This window comes from Pelophylax lessonae, assembly GCF_965119305.1.
Source record: "Pelophylax lessonae genome assembly, chromosome: 2".
NCBI classification, from domain to species: Eukaryota; Metazoa; Chordata; class Amphibia; order Anura; family Ranidae; genus Pelophylax; species Pelophylax lessonae.
Window position 1 is genome coordinate 248,059 of NC_138769.1, and position 23,791 is coordinate 271,849.

At 51.6% G+C, this 23,791-nt stretch overlaps 1 protein-coding gene across 1 annotated transcript in view; it reads right to left on the reverse strand.

The window, feature by feature from the left end:
- Positions 1-1,084: 1,084 nt before the first annotated feature.
- Positions 1,085-23,791, reverse strand: part of WDR4 (WDR4 tRNA N7-guanosine methyltransferase non-catalytic subunit) — a 28,022-nt gene continuing 5,315 nt past the window's right edge. The window contains exons 4-11 of the mRNA XM_082244954.1: positions 23,460-23,616; positions 22,310-22,422; positions 22,013-22,073; positions 19,967-20,065; positions 19,650-19,714; positions 13,704-13,884; positions 4,572-4,641; positions 1,085-1,458 (exon numbers count right to left, since the gene is read on the reverse strand). Of these exons, the coding sequence (XP_082101080.1) occupies positions 1,301-1,458; positions 4,572-4,641; positions 13,704-13,884; positions 19,650-19,714; positions 19,967-20,065; positions 22,013-22,073; positions 22,310-22,422; positions 23,460-23,616 (904 nt within the window). The 3' untranslated portion in view covers positions 1,085-1,300. The remainder of the gene's footprint in view (positions 1,459-4,571; positions 4,642-13,703; positions 13,885-19,649; positions 19,715-19,966; positions 20,066-22,012; positions 22,074-22,309; positions 22,423-23,459; positions 23,617-23,791) is intronic.

Sequence of the window (23,791 nt, forward strand, 5' to 3'; positions counted from 1 at the left end):
CCATGTCTCTCAATGTCAGCAGAGAGGGGAAGATGGGTGACGGCTTCTGAAAACATCTGCAAGGAGATGAACTGAGGAACAAATACAAATTCCAATTGTATGGTCAGAAATAAAAGTCATACAAAAGTCAAAAAGAAAATATATAATTTTTTTCTCATAAAAAGCCCTCAAACCCGTCATTGGAGGACAAATCATTTACTGGAATCTCTGTTCTCCCAACCAAAATTTAGGCCTTTCGCTGTTACCTCGGCTCCACCAAATATGGTCCCGGGAGGCAGTCTTTATAAGGGGTGCTGGACTCTCCGGGGGGGCAGTCCTTAGTAGGAGTGCTAGTCCCTGCGGGGGGGGGGGGGGGGAGGGGGCAGTCTTTAGTAGGGGTGATGGTCTCTCCGGGGGGGGCAGTCCTTAGTAAGGGTGCTGGTCTCTCTGGGGGGGCAGTCCTTAGTAGGGGTGCTGGTCTCTCTGGGGGGGGGCAGTCCTTAGTAGGGGTGCTGGTCTCTCTGGGGGGGGCAGTCCTTAGTAGGGGTGCTGGTCTCTCCGGGGGGGCAGTCCTTAGTAGGGGTGCTGGTCTCTCCGGGGGGGCAGTCCTTAGTAGGGGTGCTGGTCTCTCTGGGGGGCAGTCCTTAGTAGGGGTGATGGTCTCTGCGGGGGGGCAGTCCTTAGTAGGGGTGCTGGTCTCTCCGGGGGGGGCAGTCCTTAGTAGGGGTGCTGGTCTCTCCGGGGGGGCAGTCCTTAGTAGGGGTGCTGGTCTCTCTGGGGGGCAGTCCTTAGTAGGGGTGATGGTCTCTGCGGGGGGGCAGTCCTTAGTAGGGGTGCTGGTCTCTCCGGGGGGGGCAGTCCTTAGTAGGGGTGATTGTCTCTCCGGGGGGGCAGTCCTTAGTAGGGGTGATTGTCTCTCCGGGGGGCAGTCCTTAGTAGGGGTGATGGTCTCTCCGGGGGGGCAGTCCTTAGTAGGGGTGATTGTCTCTCCGGGGGGGGTAGTCCTTAGTGGGAGTGCTAGTCCCTGCAGGGGGGGGGGAGGGGGCAGTCTTTAGTTAGGGTGCAGGCCCCTTCGTGGAGGGGGGGAAGGTAAAGTATGAGGGTATGAGCAGAGGAATGGGAGAGACCAGTCTACTGGGGATGGGTGGAATGTGAGAAGATGCTACATCCCCCATGTTTAGGGGAGTTGATGGATCCTTCTAATCACAGATCTCCAGCTCCCCCCACCAAGTTGTGGGCCCCATAGAGTCTCAACTATGCTGCACCGTCGGGGAATAGCCCAGGGCCCGGTGTCAGGTGCAGATTGCTGGGTTCCAGGTTCTCACGTCTTCTGCACCTTCACTGTAGAGCTGGATGATCCGGAGGACACTTTCCTCTTCTCTGATTGGAGGCGAGCTTCTTTCTTCATCAAGTAGGAGGCCATGTTGTCAAACATCACTTTATACAATCCGCTGAACCGGTTCTCTGGAGACGCCGCGCCTGCAGAGGAGAATACACGGTAAACTGATGGGAAAGATTACACATAAAAATGGCGGAGCTACAACGGGTCATCCAGGCTGGAGGCTCCTCTATCTATACAGCGTATGGAGGAACCGGTCTGCCAATCAGGTGATAAAAGATACAATAGGTCATCCAGGCTGGAGGCTCCTCTCCATCTACAGTGCCTTGCGAAAGTATTCGGCCCCCTTGAACTTTTCGACCTTTTGCCACATTTCAGGCTTCAAACATAAAGATATAAAACTGTAATTTTTTGTGAAGAATCAACAAGTGGGACACAATCATGAAGTGGAATGAAATTTATTGGATATTTCAAACTTTGTTAAATAAAAAACTGAAAAATTGGGTGTGCAAAATTATTCAGCCCCCTTAAGTTAATACTTTGTAGCGCCACCTTTTGCTGCGATTACAGCTGTAAGTCGCTTGGGGTATGTCTCTATCAGTTTTGCACATTGAGAGACTGAAATTTTTGCCCATTCCTCCTTGCAAAACAGCTCGAGCTCAGTGAGGTTGGATGGAGAGCGTTTGTGAACAGCAGTTTTCAGTTCTTTCCACAGATTCTCGATTGGATTCAGGTCTGGACTTTGACTTGGCCATTCTAACACCTGGATATGTTTATTTGTGAACCATTCCATTGTAGATTTTGCTTTATGTTTTGGATCATTGTCTTGTTGGAAGACAAATCTCAGTCCCAGTCTCAGGTCTTTTGCAGACTCCATCAGGTTTTCTTCCAGAATGGTCCTGTATTTGGCTCCATCCATCTTCCCATCAATTTTAACCATCTTCCCTGTCCCTGCTGAAGAAAAGCAGGCCCAAACCATGATGCTGCCACCACCATGTTTCACAGTGGGGATGGTGTGTTCAGGGTGATGAGCTGTGGTGCTTTTACGCCAAACATAACGTTTTTCATTGTTGCCAAAAAGTTTGATTTTGGTTTCATCTGAGCAGAGCCCCTTCTTCCACATGTTTGGTGTCTCCCAGGTGGCTTGTGGCAAACTTTAAATGACACTTTTTATGGATATCTTTAAGAAATGGCTTTCTTCTTGCCACTCTTCCATAAAGGGCAGATTTGTGCAGTATACGACTGATTGTTGTCCTATGGACAGAGTCTCCCACCTCAGCTGTAGATCTCTGCAGTTCATCCAGAGTGATCATGGGCCTCTTGGCTGCATCTCTGATCAGTCTTCTCCTTGTATGAGCTGAAAGTTTAGAGGGACGGCCAGGTCTTCGTAGATTTGCAGTGGTCTGATACTCCTTCCATTTCAATATTATCGCTTGCACAGTGCTCCTTGGGATGTTTAAAGCTTGGGAAATCTTTTTGTATCCAAATCCGGCTTTAAACTTCTCCACAACAGTATCTCGGACCTGCCTGGTGTGTTCCTTGTTCTTCATGATGCTCTCTGCGCTTTAAACGGACCTCTGAGACTATCACAGTGCAGGTGCATTTATACGGAGACTTGATTACACACAGGTGGATTCTATTTATCATCATTAGTCATTTAGGTCAACATTGGATCATTCAGAGATCCTCACTGAACTTCTGGAGAGAGTTTGCTGCACTGAAAGTAAAGGGGCTGAATAATTTTGCACGCCCAATTTTTCAGTTTTTTATTTGTTAACAAAGTTTGAAATATCCAATAAATTTCGTTCCACTTCATGATTGTGTCCCACTTGTTGTTAATTCTTCACAAAAAATTACAGTTTTATATCTTTATGTTTGAAGCCTGAAATGTGGCAAAAGGTCGCAAAGTTCAAGGGGGCCGAATACTTTCGCAAGGCACTGGTCTGCCTATTCAGCCAATCAGGTGATAAAAGATACAACGGTTCATGCAGGCTGGAGTCTCCTCTTTAGTGTCTCAGTGCTGTGCATATGTAAACAGGAGCCTCCAGCCTGGATGAACCATTGGATCTCTTACCACCCCATTGGCTGGATGGACAGACCAGTTCCTTCATAAGATAGGCCTCCAGCCTGGATGAACCATTGTAGCTCCTATTACCTGATTGGATGGATGGACAGACCAGTTTCTCTATAGTCTATATACACAGAGAGCAGCCTCCAGCCTGGATGAACCATTCTTGCTCCTCCTATCACTTGATTGGCTGGATGGACAGATTAGTTCCTCTGTGCTGTGTATACACACACAATATGCATATCCAGCCAATCAGCTTATAGAAGGAGCTACAATGGTTCATCCAGACTGGAGGCTCCTCTTTTTATAAAGCATTGAGGAACTGGTCTGCCCATTCCACCAATCAGGTGATAGGAGGATCTACAATGGTTCTTCCAGGGAGGGAGCCCCTCTCTGTGGATAACAGCATGGAGGAACTGGTCCGCCCATCCAGCCAATCAGACGACAGTGGGAGCTGCTATTGTTCATCTGGGCTGGAGATACACACAGAGTATGGAGAAACGAATCTGTCCATCCAGCCAATCAGGTGATAGTATCTACAATGGTTCATCCAGGGTGGAGGTTTATCTTATGGAGGAACTGGTCTGCCCATCCAGCCAATCAGGTGATAGGAACTACAATGGTTTGTATATAGGCTGGAGGTTCCTCTTTACATATACACAAAGCATGGAGGAACTGATCTGCCCATCCAGCCAATCAGGTGATAGAATTTTTTCTTTACATATACACAAAGCATGGAGGAACTGGTCTGCCCATCCAGCCAATTAGCTGATAGAAGGAGCCACAATGGTTCACTAATGCTGGAGGCTCCTCTCTTTATATAAATAATTGAGGAACTGTTCTGCCCATTCCACCAATCAGGTGATAGGAAGGACTAAAATAGTTAATGGAGGCTGGAGGCTCCCTCCCCCCGTCTTCTGCCCCATCTACATCATGGAAGGCGGTGAATAATGGCGGAGTCAGCGATGACGCAGGGAGGTGTTCTATCCTGACCTCCTCTGGGACTCCATTATAAGGAATCAATCGGCCAATGGCGCTGTCCTATGACATCATTACATACACGGGACGTCCATCACACTTGGTTTGCAGAGCGTACTGCAGCAGAAGACTCCCCTCTACTCTACATTGTGATAGGGTAAGGTAGGTGGGATGATTAGAGATTGGACGAGCCGTCACATGACTCACCTTCCAGTTGCTCCCAGTTCTCTCCAATGGTCTCAGATAATCTCTTAGTGAAGACGTCCGGTGGTGCCGGCTGTGCGGGGAACAGACAATGTCACATATTTCATACCCTCCACCTTCACATCATAGAAATAAATGGTCACCGGCTCCAACATTCTGCAATTCAGCCAGTGGGGGTGCAGGGAGCCGGCTCTGCATGGGAGGCACCGAATACAGACTGTGGGGGAGTGGCCACCACAGAGTCTCACTCCCCAGGGTCACACCCCTAAAAGGAACCTGGACATATCATAGCGAAGGGCTATAATGGTAAATAATTCCTTCTATTTCCTTTAGGACACACCGCAAGCTTCATGGTGGTGCCCAGCGACTCTTCCTCCTGACCTCAGGGACCCGCAACCTCCTGGCACCCAATCTCCAGGGCCACCCAACCTAACCGCATGGATAGGGGATCCTCACCCCCCCTCTCCATCCAAGGATCCTCTCCTCCCCCCTCCCCATCCAAGGATCCTCTCCTCCACCCTCCCCATCCAAGGATCCTCACCCCCCCCCCTCCCCATACAAGGATCCTCTCCTCCCCCCTCCCCATCCAAGGATCCTCTCCCCCCCCCCTCCCCATCCAAAGATCCTCTCCTCCCCCATCCCCATCCAAAGATCCTCTCCTCCCCCCTCCCCATCCAAAGATCCTCTCCTCCCCCCTCCCCATCCAAAGATCCTCTCCTCCCCCCTCCCCATCCAAAGATCCTCTCCTCCCCCCTCCCCATCCAAGGATCCTCTCCTCCCCCCTCTCCATCCAAGGATCCTCTCCTCCCCCCTCTCCATCCAAGGATCCTCTCCTCCCCCCTCCCCATCCAAGGATCGATCCTCTCCTCCCCCCTCCCCATCCAAGGATCGATCCTCTCCTCCCCCCTCCCCATCCAAGGATCGATCCTCTCCTCCCCCCTCCCCATCCAAGGATCCTCTCCTCCCCCCTCTCCATCCAAGGATCCTCTCCTCCCCCCTCCCCATCCAAGGATCCTCTCCTCCCCCCTCCCCATCCAAGGATCCTCTCCTCCCCCCTCTCCATCCAAGGATCCTCTCCTCCCCCCTCTCCATCCAAGGATCCTCTCCTCCCCCTCCGAGGTTCTTCCCCTCCTAATATACTCAGCATAAAAATAAAATAAAGGTTTTGGCTTCTACTACATTAACCGTAAAATAACAGAGCAGAAGAGGGGGCAGCGCACCGGTCCGCAGCCACATACACACACACCGGCCCGCAGCCACCAATGCACACACACACACACACACACACACGCCGGACCGCAGACACGCCGACCTGCAGACACACACGCCGGCCCCTGCTTTAGTAAATTGGATCATGCTTTGCTGGGGTTTTTCGCCTTCCTCTGGATCAACTGCGGGTATAGGATTGTATGGTTGGGGAGGGTATAGGATTGTGTATATGGGATTGTATGGTTGGAGAGGGTATAGGATTGTGTATATGGGATTGTATGGTTGGGGTGGGTATAGGATTGTGTATAGGGGATTGTATGGTTGGGGAGGGTATAGGATTGTGTATATGGGATTGTATGGTTGGGGAGGGTATAGGATTGTGTATATGGGATTGTATGGTTGGGGAGGGTATAGGATTGTGTATATGGGATTGTATGGTTGGGGAGGGTATAGGATTGTGTATATGGGATTGTATGGTTGGAGAGGGTATAGGATTGTGTATATGGGATTGTATGGTTGGGGAGGGTATAGGATTGTGTATAGGGGATTGTATGGTTGGGGAGGGTATAGGATTGTGTATATGGGATTGTATGGTTGGAGAGGGTATAGGATTGTGTATATGGGATTGTATGGTTGGGGTGGGTATAGGATTGTGTATATGGGATTGTATGGTTGGGGAGGGTATAGGATTGTGTATATGGGATTGTATGGTTGGGGAGGGTATAGGATTGTGTATATGGGATTGTATGGTTGGGGAGGGTATAGGATTGTGTATATGGGATTGTATGGTTGGAGAGGGTATAGGATTGTGTATATGGGATTGTATGGTTGGGGTGGGTATAGGATTGTGTATAGGGGATTGTATGGTTGGGGAGGGTATAGGATTGTGTATATGGGATTGTATGGTTGGGGAGGGTATAGGATTGTGTATATGGGATTGTATGGTTGGGGAGGGTATAGGATTGTGTATATGGGATTGTATGGTTGGGGAGGGTATAGGATTGTGTATATGGGATTGTATGGTTGGAGAGGGTATAGGATTGTGTATATGGGATTGTATGGTTGGGGAGGGTATAGGATTGTGTATAGGGGATTGTATGGTTGGGGAGGGTATAGGATTGTGTATATGGGATTGTATGGTTGGAGAGGGTATAGGATTGTGTATATGGGATTGTATGGTTGGGGTGGGTATAGGATTGTGTATATGGGATTGTATGGTTGGGGAGGGTATAGGATTGTGTATATGGGATTGTATGGTTGGGGAGGGTATAGGATTGTGTATATGGGATTGTATGGTTGGGGAGGGTATAGGATTGTGTATATGGGATTGTATGGTTGGAGAGGGTATAGGATTGTGTATATGGGATTGTATGGTTGGGGAGGGTATAGGATTGTGTATAGGGGATTGTATGGTTGGGGAGGGTATAGGATTGTGTATATGGGATTGTATGGTTGGGGAGGGTATAGGATTGTGTATATGGGATTGTATGGTTGGGGAGGGTATAGGATTGTGTATATGGGATTGTATGGTTGGAGAGGGTATAGGATTGTGTATATGGGATTGTATGGTTGGGGAGGGTATAGGATTGTGTATATGGGATTGTATGGTTGGGGAGGGTATAGGATTGTGTATATGGGATTGTATGGTTGGGGAGGGTATAGGATTGTGTATATGGGATTGTATGGTTGGGGAGGGTATAGGATTGTGTATATGGGATTGTATGGTTGGAGAGGGTATAGGATTGTGTATATGGGATTGTATGGTTGGGGAGGGTATAGGATTGTGTATAGGGGATTGTATGGTTGGGGAGGGTATAGGATTGTGTATATGGGATTGTATGGTTGGGGTGGGTATAGGATTGTGTATATGGGATTGTATGGTTGGGGAGGGTATAGGATTGTGTATATGGGATTGTATGGTTGGAGAGGGTATAGGATTGTGTATATGGGATTGTATGGTTGGGGAGGGTATAGGATTGTGTATAGGGGATTGTATGGTTGGGGAGGGTATAGGATTGTGTATATGGGATTGTATGGTTGGGGAGGGTATAGGATTGTGTATATGGGATTGTATGGTTGGGGAGGGTATAGGATTGTGTATATGGGATTGTATGGTTGGGGAGGGTATAGGATTGTGTATATGGGATTGTATGGTTGGAGAGGGTATAGGATTGTGTATATGGGATTGTATGGTTGGGGAGGGTATAGGATTGTGTATAGGGGATTGTATGGTTGGGGAGGGTATAGGATTGTGTATATGGGATTGTATGGTTGGGGAGGGTATAGGATTGTGTATATGGGATTGTATGGTTGGGGAGGGTATAGGATTGTGTATATGGGATTGTATGGTTGGGGAGGGTATAGGATTGTGTATACGGGATTGTATGGTTGGGGGGGTATAGGATTGTGTATACGGGATTGTATGGTTGGGGGGGTATAGGATGGTGTATATGGGATTGTATGGCTGGGGCGGGTATAGGATTGTGTATATGGGATTGTATGGTTGGGGAGGGTATAGGATTGTGTATAGGGGATTGTATGGTTGGGGAGGGTATAGGATTGTGTATAGGGGATTGTATGGTTGGGGAGGGTATAGGATTGTGTATATGGGATTGTATGGTTGGAGAGGGTATAGGATTGTGTATATGGGATTGTATGGTTGGGGTGGGTATAGGATTGTGTATATGGGATTGTATAGTTGGGGCGGGTATAGGATTCTGTATATGGGATTGTATGGTTGGGGCGGGTATAGGATTGTGTATATGGGATTGTATGGTTGGGGAGGGTATAGGATGGTGTATATGGGATTGTATGGTTGGGGAGGGTATAGGATGGTGTATATGGGATTGTATGGTTGGGGAGGGTATAGGATTGTGTCTATGGGATTGTATGGTTGGGGAGGGTATAGGATGGTGTATATGGGATTGTATGGTTGGGGAGGGTATAGGATGGTGTATATGGGATTGTATGGTTGGGGAGGGTATAGGATTGTGTATATGGGATTGTATGGTTGGGGAGGGTATAGGATTGTGTCTATGGGATTGTATGGTTGGGGAGGGTATAGGATGGTGTATATGGGATTGTATGGTTGGGGCGGGTATAGGATTGTATGGTTGGGGCGGGTATAGGATTGTGTATATGGGATTGTATGGTTGGGGTGGGTATAGGATTGTGTATATGGGATTGTATGGTTGGGGCGGGTATAGGATTGTGTATATGGGATTGTATGGTTGGGGAGGGTATAGGATGGTGTATATGGGATTGTATGGTTGGGGAGGGTATAGGATTGTGTATATGGGGTGGGTGGTTGGGGAAGGTATAGGATGGTGTATATGGGATTGTATGGTTGGGGTGGGTATAGGATGGTGTATATGGGATTGTATGGTTGGGGCGGGTATAGGATTGTGTATATGGGATTGTATGGTTGGGGAGGGTATAGGATGGTGTATATGGTATTGTATGGTTGGGGAGGGTATAGGATTGTGTATATGGGGTGGATGGTTGGGGAAGGTATAGGATGGTGTATATGGGATTGTATGGTTGGGGTGGGTATAGGATGGTGTATAGGGGATTGTATGGTTGGGGCGGGTATAGGATTGTGTATATGGGATTGTATGGTTGGGGCGGGTATAGGATGGTGTATATGGGATTGTATGGTTGGGGAGGGTATAGGATGGTGTATATGGGATTGTATGGTTGGGGAGGGTATAGGGTTGTGTATATGGGATTGTATGGTTGGGGTGGGTATAGGATTGTGTATATGGGATTGTATGGTTGGGGAGGGTATAGGATTGTGTATATGGGATTGTATGGTTGGGGAGGGTATAGGATTGTGTCTATGGGATTGTATGGTTGGGGAGGGTATAGGATGGTGTATATGGGATTGTATGGTTGGGGAGGGTATAGGATGGTGTATATGGGATTGTATGGTTGGGGAGGGTATAGGATGGTGTATATGGGATTGTATGGTTGGGGAGGGTATAGGATTGTATGGTTGGGGCGGGTATAGGATTGTGTATATGGGATTGTATGGTTGGGGTGGGTATAGGATTGTGTATATGGGATTGTATGGTTGGGGCGGGTATAGGATAGTGTATATGGGATTGTATGGTTGGGGAGGGTATAGGATGGTGTATATGGGATTGTATGGTTGGGGAGGGTATAGGATTGTGTATATGGGGTGGATGGTTGGGGAAGGTATAGGATGGTGTATATGGGATTGTATGGTTGGGGTGGGTATAGGATGGTGTATAGGGGATTGTATGGTTGGGGAGGGTATAGGATGGTGTATAGGGGATTGTATGGTTGGGGCGGGTATAGGATTGTGTATATGGGATTGTATGGTTGGGGCGGGTATAGGATGGTGTATATGGGATTGTATGGTTGGGGAGGGTATAGGATTGTATGGTTGGGGCGGGTATAGGATTGTATGGTTGGGGAGGGTATAGGATTGTATGGTTGGGGAGGGTATAGGATTGTGTATAGGGGATTGTATGGTTGGGGTGGGTATAGGATTGTGTATATGGGATTGTATGGTTGGGGTGGGTATAGGATGGTGTATAGGGGATTGTATGGTTGGGGCGGGTATAGGATTGTGTATATGGGATTGTATGGTTGGGGCGGGTATAGGATGGTGTATATGGGATTGTATGGTTGGGGAGGGTATAGGATGGTGTATATGGGATTGTATGGTTGGGGAGGGTATAGGATGGTGTATATGGGATTGTATGGTTGGGGCGGGTATAGGATTGTGTATATGGGATTGTATGGTTGGGGAGGGTATAGGATGGTGTATATGGGATTGTATGGTTGGGGTGGGTATAGGATTGTGTATATGGGATTGTATGGTTGGGGAGGGTATAGGATGGTGTATATGGGATTGTATGGTTGGGGAGGGTATAGGGTTGTGTATATGGGATTGTATGGTTGGGGAGGGTATAGGATGGTGTATATGGGATTGTATGGTTGGGGAGGGTATAGGATTGTGTATATGGGGTGGATGGTTGGGGAAGGTATAGGATGGTGTATATGGGATTGTATGGTTGGGGAGGGTATAGGATGGTGTATATGGGATTGTATGGTTGGGGAGGGTATAGGATGGTGTATATGGGATTGTATGGTTGGGGAGGGTATAGGATTGTGTATATGGGATTGTATGGTTGGGGAGGGTATAGGATTGTGTATATGGGATTGTATGGTTGGGGTGGGTATAGGATTGTTTATATGGGATTGTATGGTTGGGGTGGGTATAGGATTGTGTATATGGGATTGTATGGTTAGGGAGGGTATAGGATTGTGTATATGGGATTGTATGGTTGGGATGGGTATGGGATTGTATGGTTGGGGTGGGTATAGGATTGTGTATATGGGATTGTATGGTTGGGGTGGGTATAGGATTGTGTATATGGGATTGTATGGTTGGGGAGGGTATAGGATTGTGTATATGGGATTGTAGGGTTGGGGCGGGTATAGGATTGTGTATAGGGGATTGTATGGTTGGGGAGGGTATAGGATTGTGTATATGGGTTGTATGGTTGGGGTGGGTATAGGATGGTGTATATGGGATTGTATGGTTGGGGAGGGTATAGGATTGTGTATATGGGATTGTATGGTTGGGGCGGGTATAGGATTTTGTATAGGGGATTGTATGGTTGGGGCGGGTATAGGATTGTGTATAGGGGATTGTATGGTTGGGGCGGGTATAGGATTGTGTATATGGGTTGTATGGTTGGGGCGGGTATAGGATTGTGTATATGGGTTGTATGGTTGGGGCGGGTATAGGATTGTGTATATGGGATTGTATGGTTGGGGAGGGTATAGGATTGTGTATAGGGGATTGTATGGTTGGGGTGGGTATAGGATTGTGTATATGGGATTGTATGGTTGGGGAGGGTATAGGGTTGTGTATATGGGATTGTATGGTTGGGGAGGGTATAGGATGGTGTATATGGGATTGTATGGTTGGGGAGGGTATAGGATGGTGTATATGGGATTGTATGGTTGGGGAGGGTATAGGATTGTGTATATGGGGTGGATGGTTGGGGAAGGTATAGGATGGTGTATATGGGATTGTATGGTTGGGGCGGGTATAGGATTGTGTATAGGGGATTGTATGGTTGGGGAGGGTATAGGATTGTGTATATGGGGTGGATGGTTGGGGAAGGTATAGGATGGTGTATATGGGATTGTATGGTTGGGGTGGGTATAGGATTGTGTATATGGGTTGTATGGTTGGGGAGGGTATAGGATTGCGTATATGGGTTGTATGGTTGGGGCGGGTATAGGATTGTGTATAGGGGGATTGTATGGTTGGGGTGGGTATAGGATTGTGTATATGGGTTGTATGGTTGGGGTGGGTATAGGATTGTGTATATGGGTTGTATGGTTGGGGCGGGTATAGGATTTTGTATAGGGGATTGTATGGTTGGGGCGGGTATAGGATTGTGTATATGGGTTGTATGGTTGGGGCGGGTATAGGATTGTGTATAGGGGATTGTATGGTTGGGGCGGGTATAGGATTGTGTATAGGGGATTGTATGGTTGGGGTGGGTATAGGATTGTGTATATGGGTTGTATGGTTGGGGTGGGTATAGGATTGTGTATATGGGATTGTATGGTTGGGGTGGGTATAGGATTTTGTATAGGGGATTGTATGGTTGGGGCGGGTATAGGATTGTGTATAGGGGATTGTAGGGTTGGGGTGGGTATAGGATTGTGTATAGGGGATTGTATGGCTGGGGTGGGTATAGGATTGTGTATAGGGGATTGTATGGCTGGGGTGGGTATAGGATTGTGTATAGGGGATTGTATGGTTGGGGTGGGTATAGGATTGTGTATATGGGATTGTATGGTTGGGGTGGGTATAGGATTGTGTATAGGGGATTGTATGGTTGGGGAGGGTATAGGATTGTGTATATGGGATTGTATGGTTGGGGCGGGTATAGGATTGTGTATATGGGATTGTATGGTTGGGGAGGGTATAGGATTGTGTATAGGGGATTGTATGGTTGGGGTGGGTATAGGATTGTGTATATGGGATTGTATGGTTGGGGCAGGTATAGGATTGTGTATATGGGATTGTATGGTTGGGGAGGGTATAGGATTGTGTATATGGGATTGTATGGTTGGGGTGGGTATAGGATTGTGTATATGGGATTGTATGGTTGGGGCGGGTATAGGATTGTGTATATGGGATTGTATGGTTGGGGAGGGTATAGGATTGTGTATATGGGATTGTATGGTTGGGGAGGGTATAGGATTGTGTATATGGGATTGTATGGTTGGGGAGGGTATAGGATTGTGTATATGGGATTGTATGGTTGGGGTGGGTATAGGATTGTGTATATGGGATTGTATGGTTGGGGAGGGTATAGGATTGTGTATATGGGATTGTATGGTTGGGGTGGGTATAGGATTGTGTATATGGGATTGTATGGTTGGGGAGGGTATAGGATTGTGTATAGGGGATTGTATGGTTGGGGAGGGTATAGGATTGTGTATATGGGATTGTATGGTTGGGTTTTCAGTGCTGTTTTTTGTTTTTTATTGGTTGAACCGGATGAACTTGTGTCTTTTTTCAACCTAACTATGTAGCTCTGGACCTCTCAGTACCGGGGAATCAGACTGGATCTCTCAGTACCGGGGAATCAGACTGGACCTCTCAGTACCGGGGAATCAGACTGGATCTCTCAGTACCGGGGAATCAGACTGGATCTCTCAGTACCGGGGAATCAGACTGGATCTCTCAGTACCGGGGAATCAGACTGGATCTCTCAGTACCGGGAAATCAGACTGGATCGGTTTTCTCCCAGGATGTCCATTATCAGATATTGAACTCCCAGTTCAGGGCCTTGTCCAGCCTATTCCCAACTCTAATTCTATGAACAGGACCCGCCCATTCTCCCTGCACCCAATCACATCACTCACCTGCCAGCTACTATTGTCATATCTGTGCAACTCTATGGGGTTCTCCCTCACCCCCGATAACACCCACAGGGAGGCGGAGTCCTCAAAATCCAGGTCCAAAGGTATATAAGGCAGAGAAATGTACTGGGCGTTGGTGAGGGAGGGACCACCGGACACCGAGAACAGGAAGATCCCAGACATCCTGCAAGAGAACAGCAAGCTCAGATTATATGGCGTCATCCTTCACCGGTCACTCATCTGTCTGGCTGGAACCCTTCTATTTCCACCTCCCCGAGCCCCCCTACTACCATCTGTCATCTCTCCCATTCCACCAACCAGAGCCCTCTCCTCCTGGAACCCTCTACTACCATCTGTCCTATTCCACCAACCAGAGCCCCCTCCTCCTGGAACCCTCTACTACCATCTGTCCTATTCCACCAACCAGAGCCCCCTCCTCCTGGAACCCTCTACTCCCATCTGTCCCATTCCACCAACCAGAGCCCTCTCCTCCTGGAACCCTCTACTACCATCTCTCCCATTCCACCAACCAGAGCCCCCTCCTCCTGGAACCCTCTACTACCATCTGTCCTATTCCACCAACCAGAGCCCTCTCCTCCTGGAACTCTCTACTACCATCTGTCCTATTCCACCAACCAGAGCCCCCTCCTCCTGGAACCCTCTACTACCATCTCTCCTATTCCACCAACCAGAGCCCTCTCCTCCTGGAACCCTCTACTACCATCTGTCCTATTCCACCAACCAGAGCCCTCTCCTCCTGGAACCCTCTACTACCATCTCTCCCATTCCACCAACCAGAGCCCCCTCCTCCTGGAACCCTCTACTACCATCTGTCCCATTCCACCAACCAGAGCCCCCTCCTCCTGGAACCCTCTACTATCATCTGTCCTATTCCACCAACCAGAGCCCCCTCCTCCTGGAACCCTCTACTACCATCTGTCCTATTCCACCAACCAGAGCCCCCTCCTCCTGGAACCCTCTACTACCATCTGTCCTATTCCACCAACCAGAGCCCCCTCCTCCTGGAACCCTCTACTACCATCTCTCCTATTCCACCAACCAGAGCCCCCTCCTCCTGGAACCCTCTACTACCATCTGTCCCATTCCACCAACCAGAGCCCCCTCCTCCTGGAACCCTCTACTACCATCTGTCCCATTCCACCAACCAGAGCCCTCTCCTCCTGGATCTCTCTACTCCCATCTGTCCCATTCCACCAACCAGAGCCCCCTCCTCCTGGAACCCTCTACTATCATCTGTCCCATTCCACCAACCAGAGCCCCCTCCTCCTGGAACCCTCTACTACCATCTGTCCCATTCCACCAACCAGAGCCCCCTCCTCCTGGAACCCTCTACTATCATCTGTCCCATTCCACCAACCAGAGCCCCCTCCTCCTGGAACCCTCTACTACCATCTGTCCTATTCCACCAACCAGAGCCCCCTCCTCCTGGAACCCTCTACTATCATCTGTCCCATTCCACCAACCAGAGCCCCCTCCTCCTGGAACCCTCTACTACCATCTGTCCCATTCCACCAACCAGAGCCCTCTCCTCCTGGAACCCTCTACTACCATCTGTCCTATTCCACCAACCAGAGCCCCCTCCTCCTGGAACCCTCTACTACCATCTGTCCCATTCCACCAACCAGAGCCCCCTCCTCCTGGAACCCTCTACTACCATCTGTCCTATTCCACCAACCAGAGCCCCCTCCTCCTGGAACCCTCTACTACCATCTCTCCCATTCCACCAACCAGAGCCCCCTCCTCCTGGAACCCTCTACTACCATCTGTCCCATTCCACCAACCAGAGCTCTCTCCTCCTGGAACCCTCTACTATCATCTCTCCCATTCCACCAACCAGAGCCCCCTCCTCCTGGAACCCTCTACTACCATCTGTCCCATTCCACCAACCAGAGCCCTCTCCTCCTGGAACCCTCTACTACCATCTGTCCTATTCCACCAACCAGAGCCCCCTCCTCCTGGAACCCTCTACTACCATCTGTCCCATTCCACCAACCAGAGCCCCCTCCTCCTGGAACCCTCTACTACCATCTGTCCTATTCCACCAACCAGAGCCCCCTCCTCCTGGAACCCTCTACTACCATCTCTCCCATTCCACCAACCAGAGCCCCCTCCTCCTGGAACCCTCTACTACCATCTCTCCCATTCCACCAACCAGAGCCCCCTCCTCCTGGAACCCTCTACTACCATCTCTCCCATTCCACCAACCAGAGCCCTCTCCTCCTGGAACCCTCTACTACCATCTGTCCTATTCCACCAACCAGAGCCCTCTCCTCCTGGAACCCTCTACTATCATCTGTCCTATTCCACCAACCAGAGCCCTCTCCTCCTGGAACCCTCTACTACCATCTGTCCTATTCCACCAACCAGAGCCCCCTCCTCCTGGAACCCTCTACTACCATCTGTCCCATTCCACCAACCAGAGCCCTCTCCTCCTGGAACCCTCTACTATCATCTGTCCCATTCCACCAACCAGAGCCCCCTCCTCCTGGAACCCTCTACTACCATCTGTCCCATTCCACCAACCAGAGCCCCCTCCTCCTGGAACCCTCTACTATCATCTGTCCCATTCCACCAACCAGAGCCCTCTCCTCCTGGAACCCTCTACTACCATCTGTCCCATTCCACCAACCAGAGCTCTCTCCTCCTGGAACCCTCTACTACCATCTGTCCTATTCCACCAACCAGAGCCCCCTCCTCCTGGAACCCTCTACTATCATCTGTCCCATTCCACCAACCAGAGCCCTCTCCTCCTGGAACCCTCTACTACCATCTGTCCCATTCCACCAACCAGAGCTCTCTCCTCCTGGAACCCTCTACTACCATCTGTCCTATTCCACCAACCAAAGCCCTCTCCTCCTGGAACCCTCTACTACCATCTGTCCTATTCCAGCAACCAGAGCCCTCTCCTCCTGGAACCCTCTACTACCATCTGTCCTATTCCACCAACCAGAGCCCCCTCCTCCTGGAACCCTCTACTATCATCTGTCCCATTCCACCAACCAGAGCCCTCTCCTCCTGGAACCCTCTACTACCATCTGTCCCATTCCACCAACCAGAGCTCTCTCCTCCTGGAACCCTCTACTACCATCTGTCCTATTCCACCAACCAGAGCCCCCTCCTCCTGGAACCCTCTACTATCATCTGTCCCATTCCACCAACCAGAGCCCTCTCCTCCTGGAACCCTCTACTACCATCTGTCCCATTCCACCAACCAGAGCTCTCTCCTCCTGGAACCCTCTACTACCATCTGTCCTATTCCACCAACCAAAGCCCTCTCCTCCTGGAACCCTCTACTACCATCTGTCCTATTCCAGCAACCAGAGCCCCCTCCTCCTGGAACCCTCTACTACCATCTCTCCCATTCCACCAACCAGAGCCCCCTCCTCCTGGAACCCTCTACTATCATCTGTCCCATTCCACCAACCAGAGCCCTCTCCTCCTGGAACCCTCTACTACCATCTGTCCCATTCCACCAACCAGAGCTCTCTCCTCCTGGAACCCTCTACTACCATCTCTCCCATTCCACCACCCAGAGCCCCCTCCTCCTGGAACCGTCTACTACCATCTGTCCTATTCCACCAACCAGAGCCCCCTCCTCCTGGAACCCTCTACTACCATCTGTCCTATTCCACCAACCAGAGCTCTCTCCTCCTGGATCTCTCTACTACCATCTGTCCCATTCCACCAACCAGAGCCCACTCCTCCTGGAACCCTCTACTACCATCTGTCCTATTCCACCAACCAGAGCTCTCTCCTCCTGGATCTCTCTACTACCATCTGTCCCATTCCACCAACCAGAGCCCCCTCCTCCTGGAACCCTCTACTACCATCTGTCCTATTCCACCAACCAGAGCCCCCTCCTCCTGGAACCCTCTACTACCATCTGTCCTATTCCACCAACCAGAGCCCTCTCCTCCTGGAACCCTCTACTATCATCTGTCCTATTCCACCAACCAGAGCCCCCTCCTCCTGGAACCCTCTACTACCATCTGTCCTATTCCACCACCCAGAGCCCTCTCCTCCTGGAACCCTCTACTACCATCTGTCCTATTCTACCAACCAGAGCCCTCTCCTCCTGGAACCCTCTACTACCATCTGTCCCATTCCACCAACCAGAGCCCCCTCCTCCTGGAACCCTCTACTATCATCTGTCCTATTCCACCACCCAGAGCCCTCTCCTCCTGGAACCCTCTACTACCATCTCTCCCATTCCACCAACCAGAGCCCCCTCCTCCTGGAACCCTCTACTACCATCTCTCCCATTCCACCAACCAGAGCCCCCTCCTCCTGGAACCCTCTACTACCATCTCTCCCATTCCACCAACCAGAGCCCTCTCCTCCTGGAACCCTCTACTACCATCTGTCCTATTCCACCAACCAGAGCCCCCTCCTCCTGGAACCCTCTACTATCATCTGTCCCATTCCACCAACCAGAGCCCTCTCCTCCTGGAACCCTCTACTACCATCTGTCCCATTCCACCAACCAGAGCTCTCTCCTCCTGGAACCCTCTACTACCATCTGTCCTATTCCACCAACCAGAGCCCCCTCCTCCTGGAACCCTCTACTACCATCTGTCCTATTCCACCAACCAGAGCCCCCTCCTCCTGGAACCCTCTACTACCATCTGTCCCATTCCACCAACCAGAGCCCCCTCCTCCTGGAACCCTCTACTACCATCTGTCCTATTCCACCAACCAGAGCCCTCTCCTCCTGGAACCCTCTACTACCATCTGTCCTATTCCACCAACCAGAGCCCCCTCCTCCTGGAACCCTCTACTATCATCTGTCCCATTCCACCAACCAGAGCCCTCTCCTCCTGGAACCCTCTACTACCATCTGTCCCATTCCACCAACCAGAGCTCTCTCCTCCTGGAACCCTCTACTACCATCTGTCCTATTCCACCAACCAAAGCCCTCTCCTCCTGGAACCCTCTACTACCATCTGTCCCATTCCACCACCCAGAGCCCTCTCCTCCTGGAACCCTCTACTACCATCTGTCCCATTCCACCACCCAGAGCCCCCTCCTCCTGGAACCCTCTACTACCATCTCTCCCATTCCACCAACCAGAGCCCTCTCCTCCTGGAACCCTCTACTACCATCTCTCCCATTCCACCAACCAGAGCCCCCTCCTCCTGGAACCCTCTACTACCATCTGTCCTATTCCACCAACCAGAGCCCCCTCCTCCTGGAACCCTCTACTACCATCTCTCCCATTCCACCACCCAGAGCCCCCTCCTCCTGGAACCGTCTACTACCATCTGTCCTATTCCACCAACCAGAGCCCTCTCCTCCTGGAACCCCCTACTACCATCTGTCCTATTCCACCAACCAGAGCCCTCTCCTCCTGGAACCCTCTACTACCATCTCTCCCATTCCACCAACCAGAGCCCTCTCCTCCTGGAACCCTCTACTACCATCTGTCCCATTCCACCAACCAGAGCCCTCTCCTCCTGGAACCCTCTACTACCATCTGTCCCATTCCACCAACCAGAGCCCTCTCCTCCTGGAACCCTCTACTACCATCTGTCCCATTCCACCACCCAGAGCCCCCTCCTCCCGAAGCCACCCTCTCCCATCTTGCATTTGTCCCATTCCACCACCCAGAGGTATCTCCTCCTGGAACTCTCTACTCCACCCCCCCCCCTAAAATTATTCACCACTTCAGCCTCCCCTGTACTTATCCTCCTCATGGGGCCTCTAGACTTTCACCATCCCAGGCACCTGCATGTCCTCCACCAACCAATACTCCCAACCCTCTCCTTGACCATGAGGACTGCTGAGCAAACCCCCAGTCACAGCTGGACACGCCAGCCAGTAATCTTGAATTGTTTTTTTTCAGTCACTAGAAGTCCATCTCCTTACAGGACTCCCAACCAATGAGCCGCTTTCCCTGTGATATTGATAAGTGTTGGGCCCCCTACATACCCATCACAAAGCACAGCCAGGTGTTCTCCTCCCGGGGAGCAGCTCAGTCTGGACACTGCAAACCTCTGCAAGCAGGAAAACACGCATCAAGAACAGACAAAAGCGCGGAGAACTGTATCCGGAGAACTGTATCCGGAGAACTGTATCCGGAGAACCAAAATCTGGGAGGGGAGGAACTTTTTGTTTTGGTTGAACCGGATGGACTTGTGTCTTTTTTCAACCTGACTATGGAACTAAGACAGTGCTATATTCTGTTTAATAAGACATAATGATACATACTGCCAACCCCCCAACAGTTCTCCAGTATGACCCCTCACCTGGAACTCCTCATAGTCTCCTGGCCTCAGGACATCTTTGAGGTTGCAGCTGTGAATCTCTTCCCCAGATTCGTATTTCCACAGCCGTACCGTCCCATCCTACAGAGAGAACGGCAACACTGAGGAGGGGGAGATGTGGGAGGTAAGACAACGAAACTCAGGAACACATAACACAGAAAAAAAAGAGCGGGTGGGGGGGGAAGCAGTACTGGGCACTGACAGGAAAGCGGGTGGGAGTAGTAATAGGCACTGACAGAAAAGCAGGTGGGAGCAGTAATGGGCACTAACTGGAAAGTGGCTGAGAGCAGTAATGGGCACAGACGGGAAAGTGGGTGAGAGCAGTAATGGGCACTAACTGGAAAGTGGCTGAGAGCAGTAACGGGCACGGAAGAGAAAGTGTCTGGGAGCAGTAACGGGCACGGATGGGAAAGCGGGTGGGAGCAGTAATGGGCACTAACTGGGAAGTGGCTGGGAGCAGTAATGGGCACTGACGGGAAAGTAGCTGGGAGCAGTAATGGGCACTGACGGAAAAGTAGCTGGGAGCAGTAATGGGCACAAAATGGGAAGTGGCTGGGAGCAGTAATGGGCACTGACGGGAAAGTAGCTGGGAGCAGTAATGGGCACAGACGGGAAAGTAGCTGGGAGCAGTAATGGGCACAGACGGGAAAGTAGCTGGGAGCAGTAATGGGCACAGACGGGAAAGTAGCTGGGAGCAGTAATGGGCACAGACGGGAAAGTAGCTGGGAGCAGTAATGGGCACAGACGGGAAAGTAGCTGGGAGCAGTAATGGGCACAGACGGGAAAGTAGCTGGGAGCAGTAATGGGCACAGACGGGAAAGTAGCTGGGAGCAGTAATGGGCACAGACGGGAAAGTAGCTGGGAGCAGTAATGGGCACAGACGGGAAAGCGGTGGGAGCAGTAATGGGCACAGACGGGAAAGCGGTGGGAGCAGTAATGGGCACAGACGGGAAAGCGGTGGGAGCAGTAATGGGCACAGACGGGAAAGCGGTGGAAGCAGTAATGGGCACAGACGGGAAAGCGGTGGAAGCAGTAATGGGCACAGACGGGAAAGTGGCTGGGAGCAGTAATGGGCACGGACGGGAAAGTGGCTGGGAGCAGTAATGGGCACAGACGGGAAAGTGGCTGGGAGCAGTAATGGGCACAGACGGGAAAGTGGCTGGGAGCAGTAATGGGCACAGACGGGAAAGTGGCTGGGAGCAGTAATGGGCACAGACGGGAAAGTGGCTGGGAGCAGTAATGGGCACAGACGGGAAAGCGGTGGGAGCAGTAATGGGCACGGACGGGAAAGCGGTGGGAGCAGTAATGGGCACGGACGGGAAAGCGGTGGGAGCAGTAATGGGCACGGACGGGAAAGTGGCTGGGAGCAATAATGGGCACAGACGGGAAAGCGGTGGGAGCAGTAATGGGCACGGACGGGAAAGCGGTGGGAGCAGTAATGGGCACAGACGGGAAAGCGGTGGGAGCAGTAATGGGCACAGACGGGAAAGTGGCTGGGAGCAGTAATGGGCACAGACGGGAAAGTGGCTGGGAGCAGTAATGGGCACAGACGGGAAAGTGGCTGGGAGCAGTAATGGGCACAGACGGGAAAGTGGCTGGGAGCAGTAATGGGCACAGACGGGAAAGTGGCTGGGAGCAATAATGGGCACAGACGGGAAAGTGGCTGGGAGCAGTAATGGGCACAGACGGGAAAGTGGCTGGGAGCAGTAATGGGCACAGACAGGAAAGTGGCTGGGAGCAGTAATGGGCACGGACGGGAAAACGGTGGGAGCAGTAATGGGCACGGACGGGAAAGCGGTGGGAGCAGTAATGGGCACAGACGGGAAAGCGGTGGGAGCAGTAATGGGCACAGACGGGAAAGCGGTGGGAGCAGTAATGGGCACTGATGGGAAAGCGGTGGGAGCAGGAATGGGCACAAACGGGAAAGCGGTGGGAGCAGTAATGGGCACGGCGATGGGTCAGTGGGTGAAGAAGCAGTGATGTCAGCAGTGTGTACACAGAGAGGGAAGACCAGCGATGAACACTTACCCCTGATCCAGAGAGGAGCACATTTTCTGAGCCAGGCAGAACCAGCAGCTGTGACACAAACCTGAGGACAGAAATCAGAGGGATGACATCAGGATGGGGGTGTCCTATGGATAATGGGTGGATGTGGTGTGTACAGTTCTCTGCCAAGGACTCTCCGAAATATAGAGCTATGTAGGAGCCACTGACGCCAAACTCCAGCAGAATGATCACACTGGGCTCACCACTGACACCACTAGAGTGAAGTGGAGATACAGTAATGACGACAAAGGGCTCACCAACATCTCCCCCATAACTCACTCTGTGTGTCCTAGACAGAACGCGCTGATGACATGTGGCGCCTCCCACAGGCTGACCCGGATCTTCTCATCACGGTCACAGGTGATAATATAGCGCCCATCCGTAGTCACCACCTATGGGGGGGGAGAGAAGACCAATATCAGCTGGTTAGACGGGGGGGGTCATTCATCTGTTTTGTACAATACTTATGAATGACGCCCCCACAGAAACATAGGCTTTCAGTTCTTCTATTTATAGCCAGAAGCAGATAGGCCTTTGTAGGAACCCCATGTAAGATATGAATATTTATCCCCACAGCCTGCCTTTCTCAGCTTTACGGCCAGCAGATGCGACGGTCAGCATGAATAATTCGTATTTTCTTCCCAATAATTCAGATCAATGAACTCCACCTACATCAGGATCCTTTATTGTGATAGGTCGGGTACATCGTCCACCAGACTCCCATTCTTTTCTGCAGCCTCTGAGAAAACCGCCCCTCCCTGCCCTTTCCCGAGCTGCCCTCCAGCTTGGCCCCCCCCGCCCTTTCCCGAGCTGCCCTCCAGCTTGGCCCCCCCCGCCCTTTCCCGAGCTGCCCTCCAGCTTGCCCCCCCCGCCCTTTCCCGAGCTGCCCTCCAGCTCGGCCCCCCCGCCCTTTCCCGAGCTGCCCTCCAGCTCGGCCCCCCCGCCCTTTCCCGAGCTGCCCTCCAGCTCGGCCCCCCCGCCCTTTCCCGAGCTGCCCTCCAGCTCGGCCCCCCCGCCCTTTCCCGAGCTGCCCTCCAGCTCGGCCCCCCCGCCCTTTCCCGAGCTGCCCTCCAGCTCGGCCCCCCCGCCCTTTCCCGAGCTGCCCTCCAGCTCGGCCCCCCCGCCCTTTACCGAGCTGCCCTCCAGCTTGGCCCCCCCGCCCTTTACCGAGCTGTCCTCCAGCTTGGCCCCCCCGCCCTTTACCGAGCTGACCTCAGCTGGGCCCCCCGCCCTTTCCAGAGCTGCCCTCCAGCTGGGCCCCCCGCCCTTTCCAGAGCTGCCCTCCAGCTGGGCCCCCCGCCCTTTCCAGAGCTGCCCTCCAGCTGGGCCCCCCCGCCCTTTCCAGAGCTGCCCTCCAGCTGGGCCCCCCGCCCTTTCCCGAGCTGCCCTCCAGCTTGGCCCCCCGCCCTTTCCCGAGCTGCCTTCTCACCAGGTCCAGCAGCATGGAGAGATGTCCGAGCTCCAGCCGCCCCTCTTCCTGGGGGTTGGTCACAGAGAAGGAGAAGACATCTCCAGACTTATCCGCCACCAGCACGTAGGATTCACAGGAGGAGAATGTGATCGCTGTGCAACGCCGCGACACCCACCTGAGGACAGAGGACAAGGTCACCCCAAGGGTCTCTGTGTGTGGGGGAGGGGTCAGTATGTCACTCACCTGACACTGACCTTCTCCCAGGCGGGATCCGCTCGGAATAAGAAGAGAAGCTTGGGGTCATCGGTCAGAGTGAAATATCTCCCAGAAGAGGAGTCAGTGTGGAGGGG